Source organism: Pseudophryne corroboree (assembly GCF_028390025.1).
Source record: "Pseudophryne corroboree isolate aPseCor3 chromosome 3 unlocalized genomic scaffold, aPseCor3.hap2 SUPER_3_unloc_1, whole genome shotgun sequence".
Taxonomy (NCBI): Eukaryota; Metazoa; Chordata; class Amphibia; order Anura; family Myobatrachidae; genus Pseudophryne; species Pseudophryne corroboree.
The window spans coordinates 3,658,401-3,677,150 of NW_026967493.1; the positions used below are offsets into that span (position 1 = coordinate 3,658,401).

Sequence of the window (18,750 nt, forward strand, 5' to 3'; positions counted from 1 at the left end):
CCGCCTTGGCGGTTTATATGAGCCACGGCTGTGATGTTGTCTGATTGAATCAGCACCGGTAGGTCGCGAAGAAGATTCTCCGCTTGTCGTAGGCCTTTGTATATGGCCCTCAATTCCAGCACGTTGATGTGTAGACAAGCCTCCTTGGTTGACCATAGTCCCTGAAAATTTCTTCCTTGTGTGACTGCTCCCCATCCTCGGAGGTTCGCGTCCGTGGTTAACAGAACTCAGTCCTGAATGCCGAACCTGCGACCCTCTAGAAGGTGAGCACTCTGCAGCCACCACAGGGAAGACACGCTGGCCCTGGGGGACAGGCTTATCTTCTGATGTATTTGTAGATGGGACCCTGACCACTTGGCCAGAAGGTCCCACTGAAATGTCCTCGCATGGAACCTGCCAAAGGGGATGGCCTCGTAGGCTGCCACCATTTTCCCCAGAACTCGAGTGCATTGATGAACAGACACTTTTTGGTTTTAGCAGGTCTCTGACCATGTTCTGGAGGTCCTGGGCTTTTTCCATTGGGAGAAAAACCCTCTTCTGTTCCGTGTCCAGAATCATGCCTAGGAATGAAAGTCGAGTCGTTGGAACCAATTGTGACTTTGGCAGATTGAGAATCCAACCGTGCTGTTGTAGCACTCTCAGGGAGAGCGACACGCTCCTTAGCAATTGATCTCTCGATCTCGCTTTTATCAGGAGATCGTCCAAGTACGGGATAATTGCGACTCCCTGCCTGCGCAGGAGCACCATCATCTCCGCCATCACCTTGGTGAAAATCCTCTGTGCCGTGGAAAGCCCAAACGGCAACATCTGAAACTGGTAATGACAGTCCTGTACAGCGAATCTCAGGTACTCCTGATGAGGAGGATATATGGGGACATGAAGGTAGACATCCTTCACGTCCAGTGATACCATAAAATCCCCCCCTTCCAGGCTGGAGATCACTGCTCGGAGCGATTCCATCTTGAATTTGAACTTTTTCAAGTACAGGTTTAGGGATTTTAGATTTAAAATGGGTCTGACCGAACCATCCGGCTTCGGGACCACGAACAGGGTTGAAGAGTACCCTTTTTCCCTGTTGCACCAGGGGCACCTTGACAATCACTTGCTGTTGACACAGCTTTTGAATTGCAGCCAATACTACTTCCCTCTCCGGGGGAGAAGCTGGCAAGGCCGACTTGAAAAATCGGCGAGGGGGCACCTCTTCGAATTCCAGTTTGTAGCCTTGGGACACAATTTCCATTGCCCAAGGATCCACGTCTGAAAGAACCCAGACCTGGCTGAAGAGTCGAAGACGTGCCCCCACCGGTGCGGACTCCCTCAGTGGAGACCCAGCGTCATGCGGTGGATTTAGCAGAAGCGGGGGAGGACTTCTGCTCCTGGGAACTAGCCGAAGCAGGCGTTCTCTTTCCTCTACCCTTACCTCTGGCGAGGAAGGAGGAGCCCCGACCTCTTCTGGACTTATGCGACCGAAAGGACTTCATCTGATATTGTGGAGTTTTCTTTTGCTGTGGGGGAACAAAAGGCAAAAAAGTAGATTTACCCGCGGTAGCTGTGGAAACCAGGTCCGCGAGACCATCCCCAAATAAAACTTCACCCTTGTAAGGTAAAACCTCCATATGCTTCTTTGAGTCGGCATCACCCGTCCATTGGCGGATCCACAGGGCTAGTCTAGCAGAAATCGCCATGGTGTTGGCTCTTGAACCTAGCAGCCTAACGTCTCTCTGAGCGTCTCTCATATACAAGACTGCATCTTTAATGTGACCTAAGATCAATAAAATGGTATCCCTGTCTAGGGTATCAAGGTCGGCTGACAAGGTATCTGACCAAGCTGCTACTGCGCTACATACCCATGCAATTGCCGGTCCGAGTAAAGCACCCGTATGCGTATAGATAGATTTTAAGGTAGTCTCCTGTCTGCGATCAGCAGGATCCTTGAGGGCTGCCGTGTCTGGAGACGGCAGCGCCACCTTCTTGGACAGACGCGTTAAAGCCTTGTCCACCCTGGACGAAGATTCCCACCGTACCCTGTCCTGTGCAGGGAAAGGGTACGCCATAAGAATCCTCTTGGGAATCTGCAGTTTTTTGTCTGGAGTTTCACAAGCTTTTTCAAATAACTCGTTCTTTCTTCTTATACTCACCCGGCTTCTATTTTCCGGCTCTGTGAGGAGGACGGCAGCGCGGCTCTGGGATGAAGGGCAGGGGGAGACCTGCGTTCCGACTCCCTCTGGAGCTAATGGTGTCCAGTAGCCTAAGAAGCAGAGCCTATCACTTAAGTAGGTCTGCTTCTCTCTCCTCAGTCCCACGATGCAGGGAGCCTGTTGCCAGCAGTGCTCCCTGAAAATAAAAAACCTAACAAAATTCTTTTTCAGAGAAACTCAGGAGATCTCCCCTGTAATGCACCCAGTCTCCTCTGGGCACAGGAACTAACTGAGGTCTGTACCCCATGGTCCTTACGGAGTCCCCAGCATCCTCTAGAACGTAAGAGAAAAAAGCAATACATAAATTCACACAGTGACATGAGGGACTGCCTAGGTGTATGTCAGTGTACCTGGCAATGCGCAAAGTGACCTGTGGTTGTGCCTACATGTAGGTCAGTGTACCTGGCAGTGCGCAAAGTGACTTCATAATTACCTGTCGCGTTGTCCTTTTCTTGGATTTCTTCCTTTGATGTCTGGGGTCTCTTGAAGTCCTCTGCTGGCTTGCCATATAGACTTCCTGTATTGGGTCACACTCCTCGACGCTGTCCCACGTTTCTTCTGAGGAGTGGGGGGAAGGGGGGACACGGGGACGCTTGTCCCTGGACATCCCTGTTGAAAATAAATGTAAAAGAAAATACATAACGCAAGACATTATGCACAACTCACATCTGCTGTAAGGAACCCCTGCGCACATTTCAAAAGACCGCCAACCCCACCCAAGCAGCCCAAAAGTACACCACATGCCCCTCACTTATAGGGGCTGATGGCTCCCGATGTATGAGATACACCAGAGAGTGTGGGGGAGGAGACTGGTCAGATCTCTGGGCTGGTAACACACAGTGACATGATGTGAGGGGAAGAGCAGGAGTATAATAGGGGCTGATGGCTCCTGATGTATGAGATACACCAGAGAGTGTGGGGAGGAGACTGGTCAGATCTTTGGGCTGGTAACACACATGATGTGAGGGGGAGAGCAGGAATATAAGAGGGGCTGATGGCTCCTGATGTATGAGATACACCAGAGAGCAGAAGTATAATACATACTTAATGACTTGCCTGCAGGAAAAGTAGAAGTCGAGATAAATGGAAATTCGTTGAATTCCATCCCCGCTCCTGACACCAAGCCATGTACCGTCTCCAAATCCTGTAGTAGTGCCTGGCTGTGACCGGCTTCCTAGCGGCAATCATAGTAGGAATGGCCGTTCGTGGAATCCCTCTGTTTCTTAAGATCCGGGTTTCAATAGCCACGCCGTCAAACGCAGCCTGTTCAGGTCGGGGTGTAGAAATGGTCCCTGAGATAGCAGGTCCTCTCTCTGAGGTAACCTCCAAGGATCTTCCGCAAGTAACCCCTGTAGGTCGGAGTACCAACTCCTGCGGGGCCAATCTGGTGCGATTAGAATGGCCCACACTCGTTCTCGTTTTACCCTTTTTAGAACCCTGGGTATGAGTGGGAATGGGGGAAATATGTAAACCCTCCTGTAGCACCAAGGAAGTGTTAATGCGTCCACTCCCTCTGCTGCTGGATCTCGAGTCCTTGACACATATCTGGGTAGCTGATGGTTTTGTCGAGACGCCATTAGGTCCACCTGAGGCAGACCCCATCTTCTCACAATCATGTTGAAAATCCGTGGATGAAGGCACCACTCTCCCGGATGCATGTCCTGGCGACTGAGATAATTTGCCTCCCAGTTCTCCACACCTGGAATGAACACTGCCGAGAGAATGATGTCTCGTCTTTCTGCCCACAACAAGATCTTTGTGGCTTCTTTAAACGCCATCCTGCTCTTTGTTCCTCCTTGACGGTTTATGTAAGCCGTCGTCGTGACATTGTCTGACTGAATCCTGATGTGTTGTTTCCTGACTAGGTCTTCTGCTAAGAGAAGTGCATTGTAAACTGCTCTTAGTTCGAGGATATTTATGGGTAGTCTGCTCTCCTGTAGCGTCCACCGTCCTTGAAACTGATGGTCCTCTAGGACGGCTCCTGGCGTCCGTCGTCAGGATCCTCCAATCCCAAATGCCGCATTTCTTGCCGGCTGCAAGGTTCCTGTGTAACGACCACCATATCAAGGAGACCCGTACTTGTGGTTGAAGTCGGATTCTCCGATGGAGAAGCCAGTGCGAGCCTGCTCCCTGAGCAATGAGGTCTATTTGGAATGGTCGGGAATGAAGTCTGCCGTACTGGAGAGCTTCGAATGACGCCACCATCTTCCCGAGAAGTTTTACACAGAGGTGCAGAGAAACGGTTTGCGTCCTCAGTACCTGAGCCACTAATCTCTGTAAGTCCTGGACCTTGCTCTCTGGTAGGAACACACGTAATAAGACCGTGTCCAAGATGAGACCAAGGAATTGAATCCGTGGAGTCGGTATAAGGTTGGACTTTTTGAAATGGACAATCCATCCATGTTGAATTAGAAATTGATGGGATGTCTGAACATCTTTGAGCAGTTGAGTCTGAGATGGAGCCTTGATCAGTAAATCGTCCAGATAAGGTATAATTGTGACCCCTAACAGTCTCAGTCCTGCAACCATGATCGCCATGATCCTTGTGAAAATTCTTGGGGCTGATGCTAGACCGAACGGCAAGGCCCGGAATTGGTAGTGATCCGCCACCAGTGCGAACCTTAAATAAGCCTGGTGAGGAGTCCAGATTGGAATATGCAGATATGCATCCTTTATGTCCATGGATACCATGAACTCGCCCTCTTCTAAGCCTGCAATGACTGATTGGATTGATTCCATCTTGAATTTGTAGACTCTTAAAAACTGGTTGAAAACTTTTAAATTGAGTATTGGTCTGACCGTCCCGTCTGGCTTTGGCACGACAAAAAGATTGGAATAGAACCCCGTTCCTCTCTAGGAAGCAGGAACCGGAATAATGACCTCTGCTTGTAGCAATTTGAGAATTGCTGTCCGTAGTGCCCCTGCCTTTTGAATGCACCGAGGCAATCCTATTGTAAAAAACTGACTGTCAGGCCTCTGTTGAAATTCCAGCTTGTATCCCTGAGAGATTAAGTTGTTCACCCAAAGTTCTGGTGAGGTTTTGGCCCAGATGTCCTGAAAACCTTCCAGTCGGCCGCCCACCAAGGGGGACCCCATGTGAGCTGGGAGGCCGTCATGCCACGGTCTTGTCAGCAGGTTTTTCGTGCTTTCTGGTTGCTGCTTGTGAGCGGCCTCTACCTCTGCCCCCACGTGGTTGTGTACCGAAACCCTTTCCTCTGGCTCGAAAGGACTGAGATCTAAATGAAGTAAATGCTGGACCCGAATAGCCTCTCCTAGTCTGTGGAGTGGTTCTCGTATAAGGAGTAGGCAGAAAAGTGGACTTCCCCACTGTAGCCTGCGAAATCCACTTATCTAATTCTGGTCCGAACAGCATCTCACCCCCAAAGGGGATGGATTCTACCGCCTTTTTGGTCTCGGAGTCTCCCTGCCATTCTCTGAGCCATAAAATCGGTCTAGCCGATATGGCCGATGCAGATGTGCGCGATGCTATTCTGCTAATATCTTTAGAAGCCTGACATAAGTACGATGCCGATTCCCGAATGTGGTCCGCCAGTTGGGTAATCTCTTCTAAACTGTTTTCCTCCTCAATAGCTTGTACCATACGGCCAGACCATGCACCCATGGCCTTGTTGACCCAAGCACAGACTATCGCAGGTCTCTGCGCTGCACCAGCTGCAACAAAAATTTACTTTAACGCAGTGTCAACTTTACGTTCCAACGCATCCTTTAAAGTAGTTACGTTAGGAATCGGTAAAATTGTCTGTTTTGACAGCCTTCCTAGTGAGGCGTCCACTACCGGCGGAGCCTCCCACTTGTCCATTACACCCCTAGGTAGGGGATAAGTTACCTGAAATCGTTTCAGAAATTGAAACCGTTTGTCAGGTTGTTTCCAAGCCTCCTCTATCTGAGATTGGAGGGATTTAGGTATGGAAAACACTGCTGAACGCGGCTTCTGGGATTCGAACAAATCGAAATCTTCCGGCTCCCGTATTTCCTCGACCTTAAAGCTTAAGATCTCTTTTACCACGTCAATTAAGGAGTCTAGACCTGAGATTGCCGAGTCCTCTTCTGGAAAGTCGGCGTCTAGGTTAGGTTCAATTAACTCACCTTCCTCCGTATCAAGAAGAAAACCCTCTTCCTCTTCTGATTCTGGTATCATAGGGAGAGTTCTTTTAACAGCCTTGCGCACACTTGTGTCTGCGTGTGCGGGCGGCGTTAACCTGATGAAAAATTCCTCCATCGTCTTTGAGAATCCCGCAGCCCATTCTGATTGCTGCTTGCGCGATTCTGCCATCTCCATGGAGATTCTATTAGCAAGGTTGTCTTCCCATGCCTTAGCCAGAGCACTGCTCCCAGGTGGAGCGTCCTTGTCTAAGCAGGAGTCGCACACCCCGGAGCTGCCAACCCGCGTGCTCTTCTTGATAAACTTCGTACAAACATAACAGGTCTTGGAGGTCTTGGTTGCCTTAGACATGTTGTTTTGAAAACCCTGTACCAGGGTAACCCGCCGCGCTTTCACCCTTTAAACTAGGAAGAGAAAGACGGGGAGATGACGGAAGCGAAGGTATTGGATCCGGCTGGCAATTTCCTGTCCCTTTCGTATATAAAGAGGGAGCAGGCCAATATCCTTATTTTAATTAAATAAAAAAATAAAAAATAAATAAAACACCAGCCGACTCGCAATCCTCACACCCCAACTGTAAATCAGCTACAATGTTAGAGTTGGTATTCGCTTGCTTCTGTGAATTTTCTGCGGGATCTTTGCAACAGAAGTCCCTTGAAAATATAAATTGTAAAGTTATATTACTTTTCAGGAGATCCTCATATACTGTAAATATATTTTACACCGAGACTTCCGGGGGCGGGGCCAGCTAGTATGGCCGCTTTTTAATAGAGCTCCTCCAGATTGCACAATATACCCCTCCGAATCCTCCCTTTCTACAAAACCCACTAACAAAAGAATTATATCCCCCTGGTGCTGAGACTACCCTGATAATAGGGATACCTGTATTGTGGAGGTAGACCGAGATTTACCCCGGAGTCGGGCCATCGGAACTGACGGCCAGCATGAACGCCAACGTGGCGTTGGCGCGAATTCGCCCCCATCTGTAACCTCCGCTACAAGCTGCCGGCACTGAACTGAGGGATTGCCTCTCCCTGACGCTGCGCCCGCTCCTATCTGTGTGGAGCCGCGGAGACATCCTGCTGCCGTGGAGTACGAGGCTACGCTGGAGTGAACGCACCTCTGCCTGTGAAAGCCGTTACGGGCAGCCGGCGCTGGACGAGCGCTATCAATATCAGCTCCCCGCTTCAGTGTCTGCTTCTGATTGAGTGAAGCCGCGGGGACCTGCTACCGCTCCGAGGCTGCAGCGACGGAGGACCCTCTGCACCGTGCCAGGTGAGGCGGCCGGAACACGCATCGGGACGGAGCCGCATCTACACGACCTCTACACTATCCAGGCGCCTATCTGGGTGATCAGAGTGAGGGGGACCTGTCGAGCGACCACTTTCCACAGGCCACCAGTGGAGAAGACAGTGCCTTTGACCCGGTGGACGGGCATCTGGGTGACGGCTGGAACTTAGGCTTCTCCCTTCACAGCCAGGAGACCTGACACTGTGCGGCCACACACTGCACTTCGTTTATCACTGCGGATCTGCTCCTACCAAGGTGGGCCGCTAGGCTGCCAGTGAGGTGACCCTAAACCCCTTCCCAGCCCGTGGCTTATACTGCCTCACACCACAGCATCGTAAAGGCTTCCATTTATCTGCAGGGGTTGACGTGCTTTCTCTCCCCCAGGTACTAACACTGTGTGTCCACCCCCTCTTTTCTCTTTTACTAACAGGCTCTGGTATTTGCTCTCTCCCTATACCTTAACCCATTCCCTCCCAGTGTGTTTCCCATTCCCCCAGTACCTTCATCCCTACCCTTTCCATTTCTCCGCCTCTACTCTGCTACTACCTCTCTCCCTACACGCACCAGGTCAACTGTGCTTTTGTGATAAAAAGGAACACACGTTCTCACGCTTAGATCACAGATTGCCTGGACGAGATAGCTGCTGTAAACCTGGCTGTGTGATTTGTCCCTGAACTGTCTCTACTATACTCACAGAGAGCTATAGATAACTGTCACCGGGTCGCTTACAAGCTGTTCACAACCGGAGTTCAGTCCTCCATATGTTGGAGAAACTTTATATATTCTTTTGAACTGGGTACCTATTGAATTTTCGCTTCTTACATAATTTACTGATACCACGTTACCTTTTATTATTGGCTCCCCAGTTTTTCTTCAGAAATCCAGGAATCTTATTGTTTGTAACTGCACTGCCACCTTGTGGCTGTTATTCCACTCGCAAATTTGATGGTATTTCTACTGCCTTTTTTTTTTTTTTTAAATGTAATAACCTGAATATATAAGTGCCCATAACACTCCACCTGAGATAGGGAGGGTAGTTTTCTGATGGTATATCTCCTTACTAGCAGCAATATAGCCTTTCCAGCTTTGGAGTGCTTGCGTTGGATATAATCGGGTGGCATACATTGGTTTAGGATCATTTCTGTGCGCATTCTTATCTGCTATACTACACTTTTTACACACCTACAGGCTGTATTATGCTGTAATGATTTTATATTTTCACAAAATTTTTCTCTACGGCGATTGTCATTTGGTGGCAAATTATGATGTTTCATGTACTAGGTGTAATTGATATTGCACAGAGGATGTAGATGTTTGAACAGACATAGGGTCTATTGTCAACATTTCCGTGAGATCATTGAACCCCTCAGTGTGCCACCTTTTTAGATAGTGGTACTTCTATTGGGTGTCTAGATTCTCTTTACTATACCCCATAGGGGTATGGACAAATATTTGGAAAGGAGTCAAAATCCATCTGATAACATGCCCTCCTCTAGTTTTAAAAATGGTAATAAATGCCAAAATAACCAAAAAACACAACCATCTCACCCCTCATCCCCGCCATCCCCCTCATCGGGTGGGGAAGGGAATGCTCCCCAGTCATATGCTAAAGGGGTTACATTTCCGTCACCGGCGGAAACAGCCAAGGAGGTCATTAGTATGTTGATGCCTCTCATCGACAAAAAATTTGAAGACCTACATGCTAGGTTGGATACTTCCTTGGCTAAAATTGAGTCGAACACAGCGAGGCTTGACACGTTAGAGCAAAGAACCAGTGACGCTGAGGATTCGGTACATGCGCTGCAACAGGAACTTGCATCTAAATCTCAAACTATTCACACTATGATAGAAAAAATCGATGATTTAGAAAATCGAAACAGGAGATGTAACTTACGCTTTATTGGCATCCCAGAGAACATCTCAGATACACAATTGCAGAATTACCTTAGCAACCTTATCCCTACAGCATTAGGAATACCAGATACTGACTTACCTTTGCCAGTAGAAAGGGCTCATAGGCTAGGCGTACCACGTAGAGACAGAGGCAATCAATCTAGACCCACCATTGCGAAATTCTTAGATTATAGAGATAAGGAGAAGTTACTGCATGCTTACCGCGCTGTTCCTGAACTCAGAGTAGATGGTCAAAAAATCTTGGTTTTCCAAGACTTCTCCGCCTTGGTCTCACAAAAGCGTAAAGCATTTTCAGAGGTCTGCAGATTCTTGGTGGAGAAAAAAATAAAATTTGCCTTACTCTACCCGGCCAAGCTGCGGGTGATTGAGAATGGCCACACTCAAGTATTCACAGATCCCCAACAAGCAAAGTCCCACTTCCTTAGGAGTGGCCCCCCCTCGCCTGCACGCTCCAGCGCTAGTTCTAGGGATTGATTTCTCACTACTATCAAATGTCTCGTGGCATATTACATGGGACGGGGGTGTGGGTGCGTTGGGGCCGCTCCCGCAGGGTGACCCGGCTGGAGCAGTGTTTGCTGTTCTCGTTGGGCCGCAGTAAACGGAGGGGCTCCGACGGGAGGGTTTGCCGGGCAACCATGCCCCCTTTGTTACGCTTTCCCACAGACATTACCTGTACATCTAGACCCTGTCTGTATAGGCTTTCTTTTGTTGTCTATTGATGTTATTTTATATACATTATTGCACATTATTGAATATCTCGTTCATGATATTCTGGTTGTTGGATGAACGGAGCATCCCCCCAAAGGGAGATGGGGATCCTCAGTTGAATGTCATGGGTCAGTTAGAAGACCCATGTTTGTTTTCTTACAAAAAAATTGTAAATGCATTGCTTCACTTTAGGTCTGACTGCATATTTACCTGCTCTTTTTGTGTTGTGATTATTTGGGGGTGTGGGGTGGGTGGGGGGGGGCTTAGGCTCGGGCCGCACTGCCTTCGGGATCCATAAGGTCACCACATTCAAGATGGGGGGGATTTCATTTTTCACCATTATGCGAGACGTAACCCGACACACATGTCAAGCATCTGAGATCAATGATGGCGGATAGCAACAATAATGACCATACGGCTAAGGTTATTTCCCATTACTCCATACTGTCATGGAATGTGGGAGGTTTAAATACCCCAATTAAGCGGAAAAAGGTTATTACTCACCTCCGCCGGAAACACCCGTCGATAGCCTTCCTCCAAGAAACTCATTGGAAGAAGGATGATGTGTCTACCCTGCGTGCCCCCTGGATAGCGGAATGTATACAGGCATCACACTCTTCCAAGGCTAGAGGGGTTGCTATCATATTTCACAGGCATCTGAGATATAAGATTTTGGAGTCAGTACCAGACCCTGAAGGACGATACCTGATAGTGGACGTACTCATTGAAGGTAATAAATTTACTTTGGTGAATCTATATGCCCCTAATGTGGCTACGGGGGAATTTCTCCGCCAGCTCACACAAGTCTTGGCAAGCAGGGTACACTACGCCCTGGTAGTGGGTGGGGACTTTAATACGGTAGATGATCCCACTTTGGACAAGTCATCTCCCGTCAATAGACCGTCCTCCCCATGCTGGAGGTATATACAGGAGATGAAGGACATATTACAACTCAGTGACCCTTGGCGTCTGTTACACCAAACTGACAGGACATAGAACCATGTACCCTGGAGAGATGGCTATATGTCAAGAATAGATTATATTTTACTGTCTAACCACCTCCTTGACCAAACTAAAAATACTGCTATAGATGACATAATTATTTCAGACCATGCTCCGGTGAGACTTGAATTATATACGGGTGCCCAGACGATCATGGACCGCCTTTGGCGTTTTCCGGATTACCTCTCTGATTCGGAGGATTTTAAAAAATTCCTAATTTATTCCTGGAATAATTTTGTAGATGATAATATCAATCATTGGGATGATACGATATTATTCTGGGAGACGTCAAAGGCGGTGATGCAAGGACATATAATTGGGTATGTAGCAAAACGGCGAAAGGAAAATACGAAGAAATATCATACACTACATGCGGCAATGTCCCATAGCTTCAATGCTTATAAAAATGACCCATCTGACAACCTTTTGGAGATTTATCTACAAGATAAAAAACTGTTAGATACATTTCTGACTGCTCAAGCGCAACAGCGCTTGGATTACACTAAATTTCACTACTATAAATGGGGGAACAAGACAGGCAAATTATTGGCCACAATGTCCAGACCAAGAACGAAACGTTCCTTTATTGTGGCCCTGAGGGACGAAACTCAAAACAAAACCTACACTACAACTGATGATATTTTAACACACTTGAGTACATTTTACACGGATCTTTATTGTCCTATTTCCCAACAGGAAGAATTACAGAGAGACTTATTATCTGTAGCCAAACTACCTGAGCTTACTGCTGCACAAAGGGAACTTCTAGACGGGGACATTAAGGAAGAGGAGGTGACAGAGGTTATAGCATCCTTACAGCCCCATAAGTCTCCGGGACCTGACGGGTTCACGGGGACTTACTACAAATTAATGAAACAGGAATTGACCCCAACACTATTGGAACTTTTTAATAAAATTTACAGAGACAATCCATCATACCCGTCATTTTCTCAGGCATTTACAACTCTAATTCCCAAACCAGACAGGGATCTGTTACTGGCTGACTCATATCGACCTATTACCCTCCTCAATTCTGACTTTAAAATATTTACAAAAATTATGGCTAATAGATTACAACAAATTCTCCCCGACTTGCTGACTGATCACCAATATGGTTTCGTTCGAGATCGCCATTCAGTCAAAGCCATCCGTACAGCAATAGCAGCAACTGTGGCATCTAGAAATTTACAGATGGCGGAACATATGTTACTGAGCCTGGATACTCACAAGGCTTTTGACACAGTAGCGTGGCATCATCTATTTCAAGTGTTAGAATGTAGAGGCTTTAACGATAGATTCGTGGGGCTCATCAAATATTTATACACGGAACCACAAACTTCCCTATTAGTTAATGGCAAGAAGGGGCCGCAGATAACTATGCAGAGGGGCACAAGACAGGGATGTCCCTTGTCGCCCCTTCTCTTTAACTTATCTATAGATCCCCTATTCCGGATCCTGCAGAACTCAACAACATATCGTGGTATTTTAGTAGGAGAAAAAGAAATAAAACTATCAGCATTTGCGGATGACGTTTTGGTCTATATTGGAAATCCCAGGGAATCACTGCAAAGTATTTTGGATTTATTATACGATTATGGAACAGTATCTGGCTTCCAGGTCAATCTTTCCAAATCGGTGGGGTTATATTTAAAAACAGGTAAAAGGAGTCCGGAGTGGGGGAGACGGGTACCAATAAAATGGGCAAATACGTATATAATATATCTGGGCATTAAACTCCCAAAATACCCAGCTGAATTATATAGACTGAATGTAAAGGAGGCGATAGAATCAATAGCGAGAGAACTGGAAGGATGGAAACACTTAACGCTCTCATATCTAGGGAGAGCCAACTTGATTAAGATGTGCACATTCCCTAGACTTTTATATATTTTGCAATCCATACCCGTACTGATAAGTAGATCTGACTTGACATATATAACTAAACTGTTCAGACAATTTATATGGAAAGGAAAGAGGCCCCGCATAGCTATGCATAAACTTCAACAGTCAAAGGCTAATGGAGGAATAAACTTTCCAAACATTCAACTTTATAACCAGGCTTCTTTAATGAGATTTCTAAGAGACTGGTTAACTGATCAAGATACTTATGCTAATACACATTTGGAAGCACAATTTGTAAAAACAAAAAATCTGATAAATTTCCTCCATGGTGTAGAAGCGGAATTTGACCATGAGTTGAAGGACAATCCCCTTCTGTGGTCAGTTTATCGCCTCTGGCATATTCTCAGACGTTCAAGGAATTTGGGGGGACACAAGTCTTTATTTTTAACATTTCTTGGTAACAACGATTTTCAGCGTGGGGAGGCGGGCTTTCCGTTCACGATGTTCCATAAAGAAGGCCTGAAAGATATCGGACACATAGTCAATGTGGGAATTGGAAAACCACTAACATTCACACAAGCTCAGGAGACCTACCCGTTTCTTCTAAGATACCCGCTAGCATTTTTACAGATGCAACACTACACATGTTCGATACTTAGCACCCTCTCGAGGGCGGACTACGTGAACGATCTGGATGTCTTTCTCAGAACACCACCGGCCACTAAAAAGGCCTTATCTATAAATTATAGAAAACTTAACACTCCGATGGATCACTCAAGGTCGCAAACGGGAATGACGAAATGGTTATCAGATTTTCCCGCGCTTACATGTGAGACGTTGCTAAAAAATCTGCTCCTTTCTTGCAAGTTATTACCATCGGCACAGTATCATGAGATGTTCTACAATATTGTCCACAGGGCGTATTTTTCCCCTGAGAAACAATATAAAGCGGGCATGGTAGATTCGGACAGATGTCTGAAATGCCATGCACCCAAAGCAGATCTCATGCATTGTTTTTGGTTATGCCCGATGCTCCGTCGCTTTTGGCTTCAGGTGAGGCAATATGTCACAGAGCGGCTGATAAATTTTATTCCCTTCACGGCAGAATGGGCAATTTTTGGGATAATTCCGGCTGGACAAAGGGTAACGAAGGGGTGCAGGAGATTGTTAATGGCGATTAGTGCGGCTGCGCGCAAAGCAATTTTGCAATCTTGGATATATAAAGATCCGCCTACTTTAGCTTTGTTTAAGGGAAAGCTCCATCATTTGTTTCAGATGCAATGGCTAGAAACCACGCTACAGAAAGACAAATTGGTGGGGAGATTTTTTGACTCCTGGGAAAGCTATATCGCCACTCTCCCTGTAGATTTCCAGGCTAGACTTAAATACTCATTTAAAACCACTGAGTGGTATGAGACAAGAGTGGCGGTGGGGGACCCTCCCATTATGCTAGACAACTGAGTACTGGTGGTGTTGTGGGGCCCGGGCCTCCCCCGCCTCCCCGTATCTCCTAAGATGCAGGTTTCTTGTAGTAAAAATTGTATGATACCTAATCTCTACGGTACGTGTAGACTACTATAATATCAATGTATAGCATTGGTCCTTGAAGTGACTACTGTGAATTGTGTGCTCATATCTAAACAGCACACTTGCTTTTATACCTGACTGTCTATGCTATATGTACACATTTTAACTTTGTACTGTTTATACAACTTTTATTGTAATGTGAAGTGATGCATTAATAAAAAATTGTTTTACGTAAAAAATATATTTTACACCAGCAGAGGGAGCTGTTGTCTAACGATCACTCTGCTATATGTTTCTATGCACTATGCAGACAGTGCAGCAGGGGGAGCTAATTTTGAAATAAGCAGCCCTTTTCCTTACTTCTCTGGGGGGAGGGGGAGGACCCATCTATTATCTCACTGTGGCGCCATAATCATTAAATATGGCCCCCATTAAATGTGCGCCCCACATATGTAATAAGCAACCCCCCTTTTTATTGTGAAAAGGCACTTGCTGTTTTCTTTAAAAACGAAGATGTGTGGGTGAGATTTGTTCCCCTCCCGCCGCCCACTGGCTGGCGCGCGCCAAGCCATCGGCGAACAGACTTTTCCCGCTATCCGGCGCGCGCCTTGACAACCCCGTAGCGGCGCCTGTGCTGTGAGCTCCGCTTCGGCTGCCAGTGTCCGTCGCTGTGCAGCGCGCCTCCCTGCCGTCGCTCCCTGCTCACAGGGAGGAAGGGCTGAGTCCCGCGCCACACTCTGCTCCCGCGCCCGCCGCTGTAGCTGCAAGAGGGGTCTATCTTTTATCAGGAGGCAGCAGTGATCTTAAAGTTTTACTTTCAAGAAAGAAAAAAAAAAAAAAGAGAAATTAATAAATTACATGAAGTAACCTAGTTCTAAGCTACCTTCTTCCTTCACCAGTACTCACTGTTAGAAGGCTGGAGGATCTCATGTGGAGAGAGGCAGGTCCCTTCAATAGGGATCTTTGTCTCTGTTATATTAGGCAGCCTTGTCCCCCTTTTATTAGGGTTACGCAGCCCCTTTTAGATTTTTTGTCAAGAGCTCAGTGCTCCCACGTGCTTCACCTCAGCACAATTTTTCAAACTGAGGGAGGAGGGATGTGAAGGGGGAGGAGCCGGCTGTGCAGACAATCCTAATGTTAGATTGTGCCACACCTCCGGTTCAAGGCTTCACACCCCTACTGTATAGGACTCCAGTGTCCCCTAGTGGATGAAAGAGAAATATGGGGACGTGTAAGTAGGCATCCTTTATGTCGACCGTCACCATGAAATCCCCTTCCTCCAGACTGGAGGTCACAGCTCGGAGAGATTCCATTGAATTTTAATTTTCTTAGGTAAAGATTGAGGGATTTCAAATTCAGAATCGGTCTGACCGAACCGTCCGGCTTCGGGACCACAAACAGGTTTGAATAAAAGCCTTCTCCCTGTTGAGACGGGGGAACCCTGATAATGACTTGATTTAGACACAACTTTTGTATTGCATCGCAAACAACCTTCCTGTCCGGAAGAGAAGCTGTTAAGGCAGATTTGAAAAATCGGTGAGGGGGAACGTCTTGAAACTCCAGTTTGTACCCCATGGACACTATTTCTAAAACCCATGGGTCCAGGGCCGAACAAGCCCAGAATTTACTGAAGAGCCGGAGACGTGCCCCCGCCGGTGCGGACTCCCGCAGAGGAGCCCCTGCGTCATGCGGTGGATTTGGCAGAAGCCGGGGAGGACTTCTGCTCCTGGGAACTTGCCACAGCCGGAGATCTTTTACCTTTTCCTCTTCCCCTATTAACAAGGAAGGAATAACCTCGGCCTTTTTTGTACTTATTTCGCCAAAAGGACTGCATCTGAAATTGGTGTGCTTTCTTTTGTTGTGGAGAAACATAAGGCAAAAATGACGACTTATCCGCGGTAGCCGTAGAAACCAAATCAATGAGACCCTCACCAAACAAGACACTACCTTTATATGGGAGAGACTACATAGCTTTCTTAAGACTCAGCATCAGCATTCCATTGATGAATCCACAATGCCCTCCTAGCTGAAACCGCCATGGCATTGGCTTTTGATCCCAAAATGCCAATATCTCTCGCGGCCTCCTTTAGGTAGGCTGCAGCGTCCTTGATATAACCCAGAGTTTTACAGGACACTATACCTATCTAGGGTATCTATATCAGATGACAAGTTATCTGCCCACTTTTTGATAGCACTACTCACCCACGCAGATGCGATGGTTGGTCTGAGCAGTGTACCCGTGGTGACTTAAATGGATTTTAAAGTATTTTCCTGTCTACGATCCGCAGGATCCTTAAGGGCTGCCATGTCAGGAGACGGTAAAGCCACCTTTTTAGACAACTGTGATAGAGCCTTGTCCACAAAGGGGGATGACTCCCACTTTTCTTTATCCCCAGAGGGGAACGGATACGCCACCTGAATCCTTTTGGGAATCCGAAACTTTTTGTTAGGATTTTCCCACATTTTTTCAAACAGAGTATTCAGTTCATGAGAGGGAGTAAACGTTACCTCAGGTTTCTTTCCCTTATACATACAGACCATAGTATCAGGAACCGCAGGGTCTTCAGTGATATGTAACACGTCTTTTATTGCCACAATCATGTACTGAATGCTCTTTGCCAATTTTGGGTCTAATCTGGCATCACTATAGTCGACACTGGAGTCAGTGTCCGTGTCGGTATCTGTGTCTGCCAACTGAGCAAAGGAACGTTTTTGTGACCCCGACGGGGTCTGAACCTGTGATAACACATCCTCCACAGATTTCTGCCATGCCTGGTTCTGAGAATCAGATCTATCTAATCTCTTATTAATAAGAGCCACATTAGCATTCAAGGCATTCAACACATTTACCCAATCAGGAGTCGGCGGTGCCGACAGGGTCACTCCCACAGCCATTTATGCCCCTAACACAGTCTCCTCCTGGGAAGAGCAGTCCGCCTCAGACATGCCGACACACGCTTACCGACACCCACAGACACACTGGGCCAAAGGGGGACAGACCCACAGTAAAGCCTGTCAGAGAAACACAGAGGGAGTTTGCCAGCTCACACCACAGCGCCCAATCCCGGTTCTGAAACGTTAATATAAAGCCTCAGACCCTGCAGCGCTTTTATAATACTTGTACTTGCACCAAATTAACTGTGCCCCCCCCCCCCCCCCATTTTGCACCGTCACCTGTACAGCAGTGTTGAGGAAGGACCAGCGTCTCTGCAGCTCAGAGAAGAGAAGATGGCGCTGATGAGAGCTGTGAGGGCTAAGCCCCGCCTCCCCAATGACACGCTTCAGCCCCGCTATTTTTAAATATAAATCACACTGGCGGGGGTTAGGATTTTGTGCCTAGGCACTTAAAATCCACTTTGCCAGCCTTAATGGGGAGTTTTATGCTGCCCAGGGCGCCCCCCTGCAATGCCGCTGTGTGTGGGAGCATGGCAGCAGCGCGATCGCTGTGCGGTACCTCAGAAGCCGTCACTGAAGTCTTCTTTCTTCTTCTACTCACCTGTCTTTTGACTTCTGGCTCCGCAAGGGGGGTGATGGCGGGCTCTGGGAGTGAACCTCTAGGCGTACCTAGTGTTCCAAACCCTCAGGAGCTAATGGTGTCCTGTAGCCAAGAAGCAGAGCCTTTAAACTCACTAGAAGTAGGCCTGACTTCTCTCCCCTAAGTCCCACGATGCAGGGAGACTGTTGCCAGTAGTCTCCCTGAAAATAAAAAACCTAACAAAGTATTTTCAGAGAAACTCAGTAGAGCTCCTCAGTGTGCATCCAGCCTGCCTGGGCACAATTCTAAAACTGGAGTCTGGAGGAGGGGCATAGAGGGAGGAGCCAGGTCACACCCCTTAAAAGTCTTAAAGTGCCCATGTCTCCTGCGGATCCCGTCTATACCCCATGGTTCTTGAAGCGTCCCCAGCATCCTCTAGGACGTATGAGAAATATGAGTTAAAGGCTCCTGATATACGTGATACACTAGAGAGAGTATGACTAGAAGACTGGTCATATCTCTGGGCTGGTAACACACAGTGACATGATGTGAGGGGAGAGCAGGAGTATAATAGGGGCTGATGGCTCCTGATGTATGAGATACACCAGAGAGTGTGGGGAGGAGATTGGTCATATCTCTGGGCTGGTAATACACAGTGACATGATGTGAGA

The 18,750-nt window shown here is 47.4% G+C and overlaps 2 protein-coding genes across 2 annotated transcripts in view; both read right to left on the bottom strand.

Annotated features, from left to right (window-relative positions):
- LOC134983084 (uncharacterized) overlaps positions 1-5,799 on the bottom strand; it is a 62,070-nt gene extending 56,271 nt beyond the window's left edge. Inside the window, exons 1-2 of the mRNA XM_063948778.1 lie at positions 5,577-5,799; positions 2,632-2,807 (exon numbers count right to left, since the gene is read on the bottom strand). Of these exons, the coding sequence (XP_063804848.1) occupies positions 2,632-2,807; positions 5,577-5,799 (399 nt within the window). The remainder of the gene's footprint in view (positions 1-2,631; positions 2,808-5,576) is intronic.
- Positions 5,800-13,276: 7,477 nt separating this feature from the next.
- LOC134983130 (ribosomal biogenesis protein LAS1L-like) overlaps positions 13,277-18,750 on the bottom strand; it is a 35,911-nt gene continuing 30,437 nt past the window's right edge. The window contains exon 7 of the mRNA XM_063948864.1: positions 13,277-13,596. Within this exon, the coding sequence (XP_063804934.1) occupies positions 13,574-13,596 (23 nt within the window). The 3' untranslated portion in view covers positions 13,277-13,573. The remainder of the gene's footprint in view (positions 13,597-18,750) is intronic.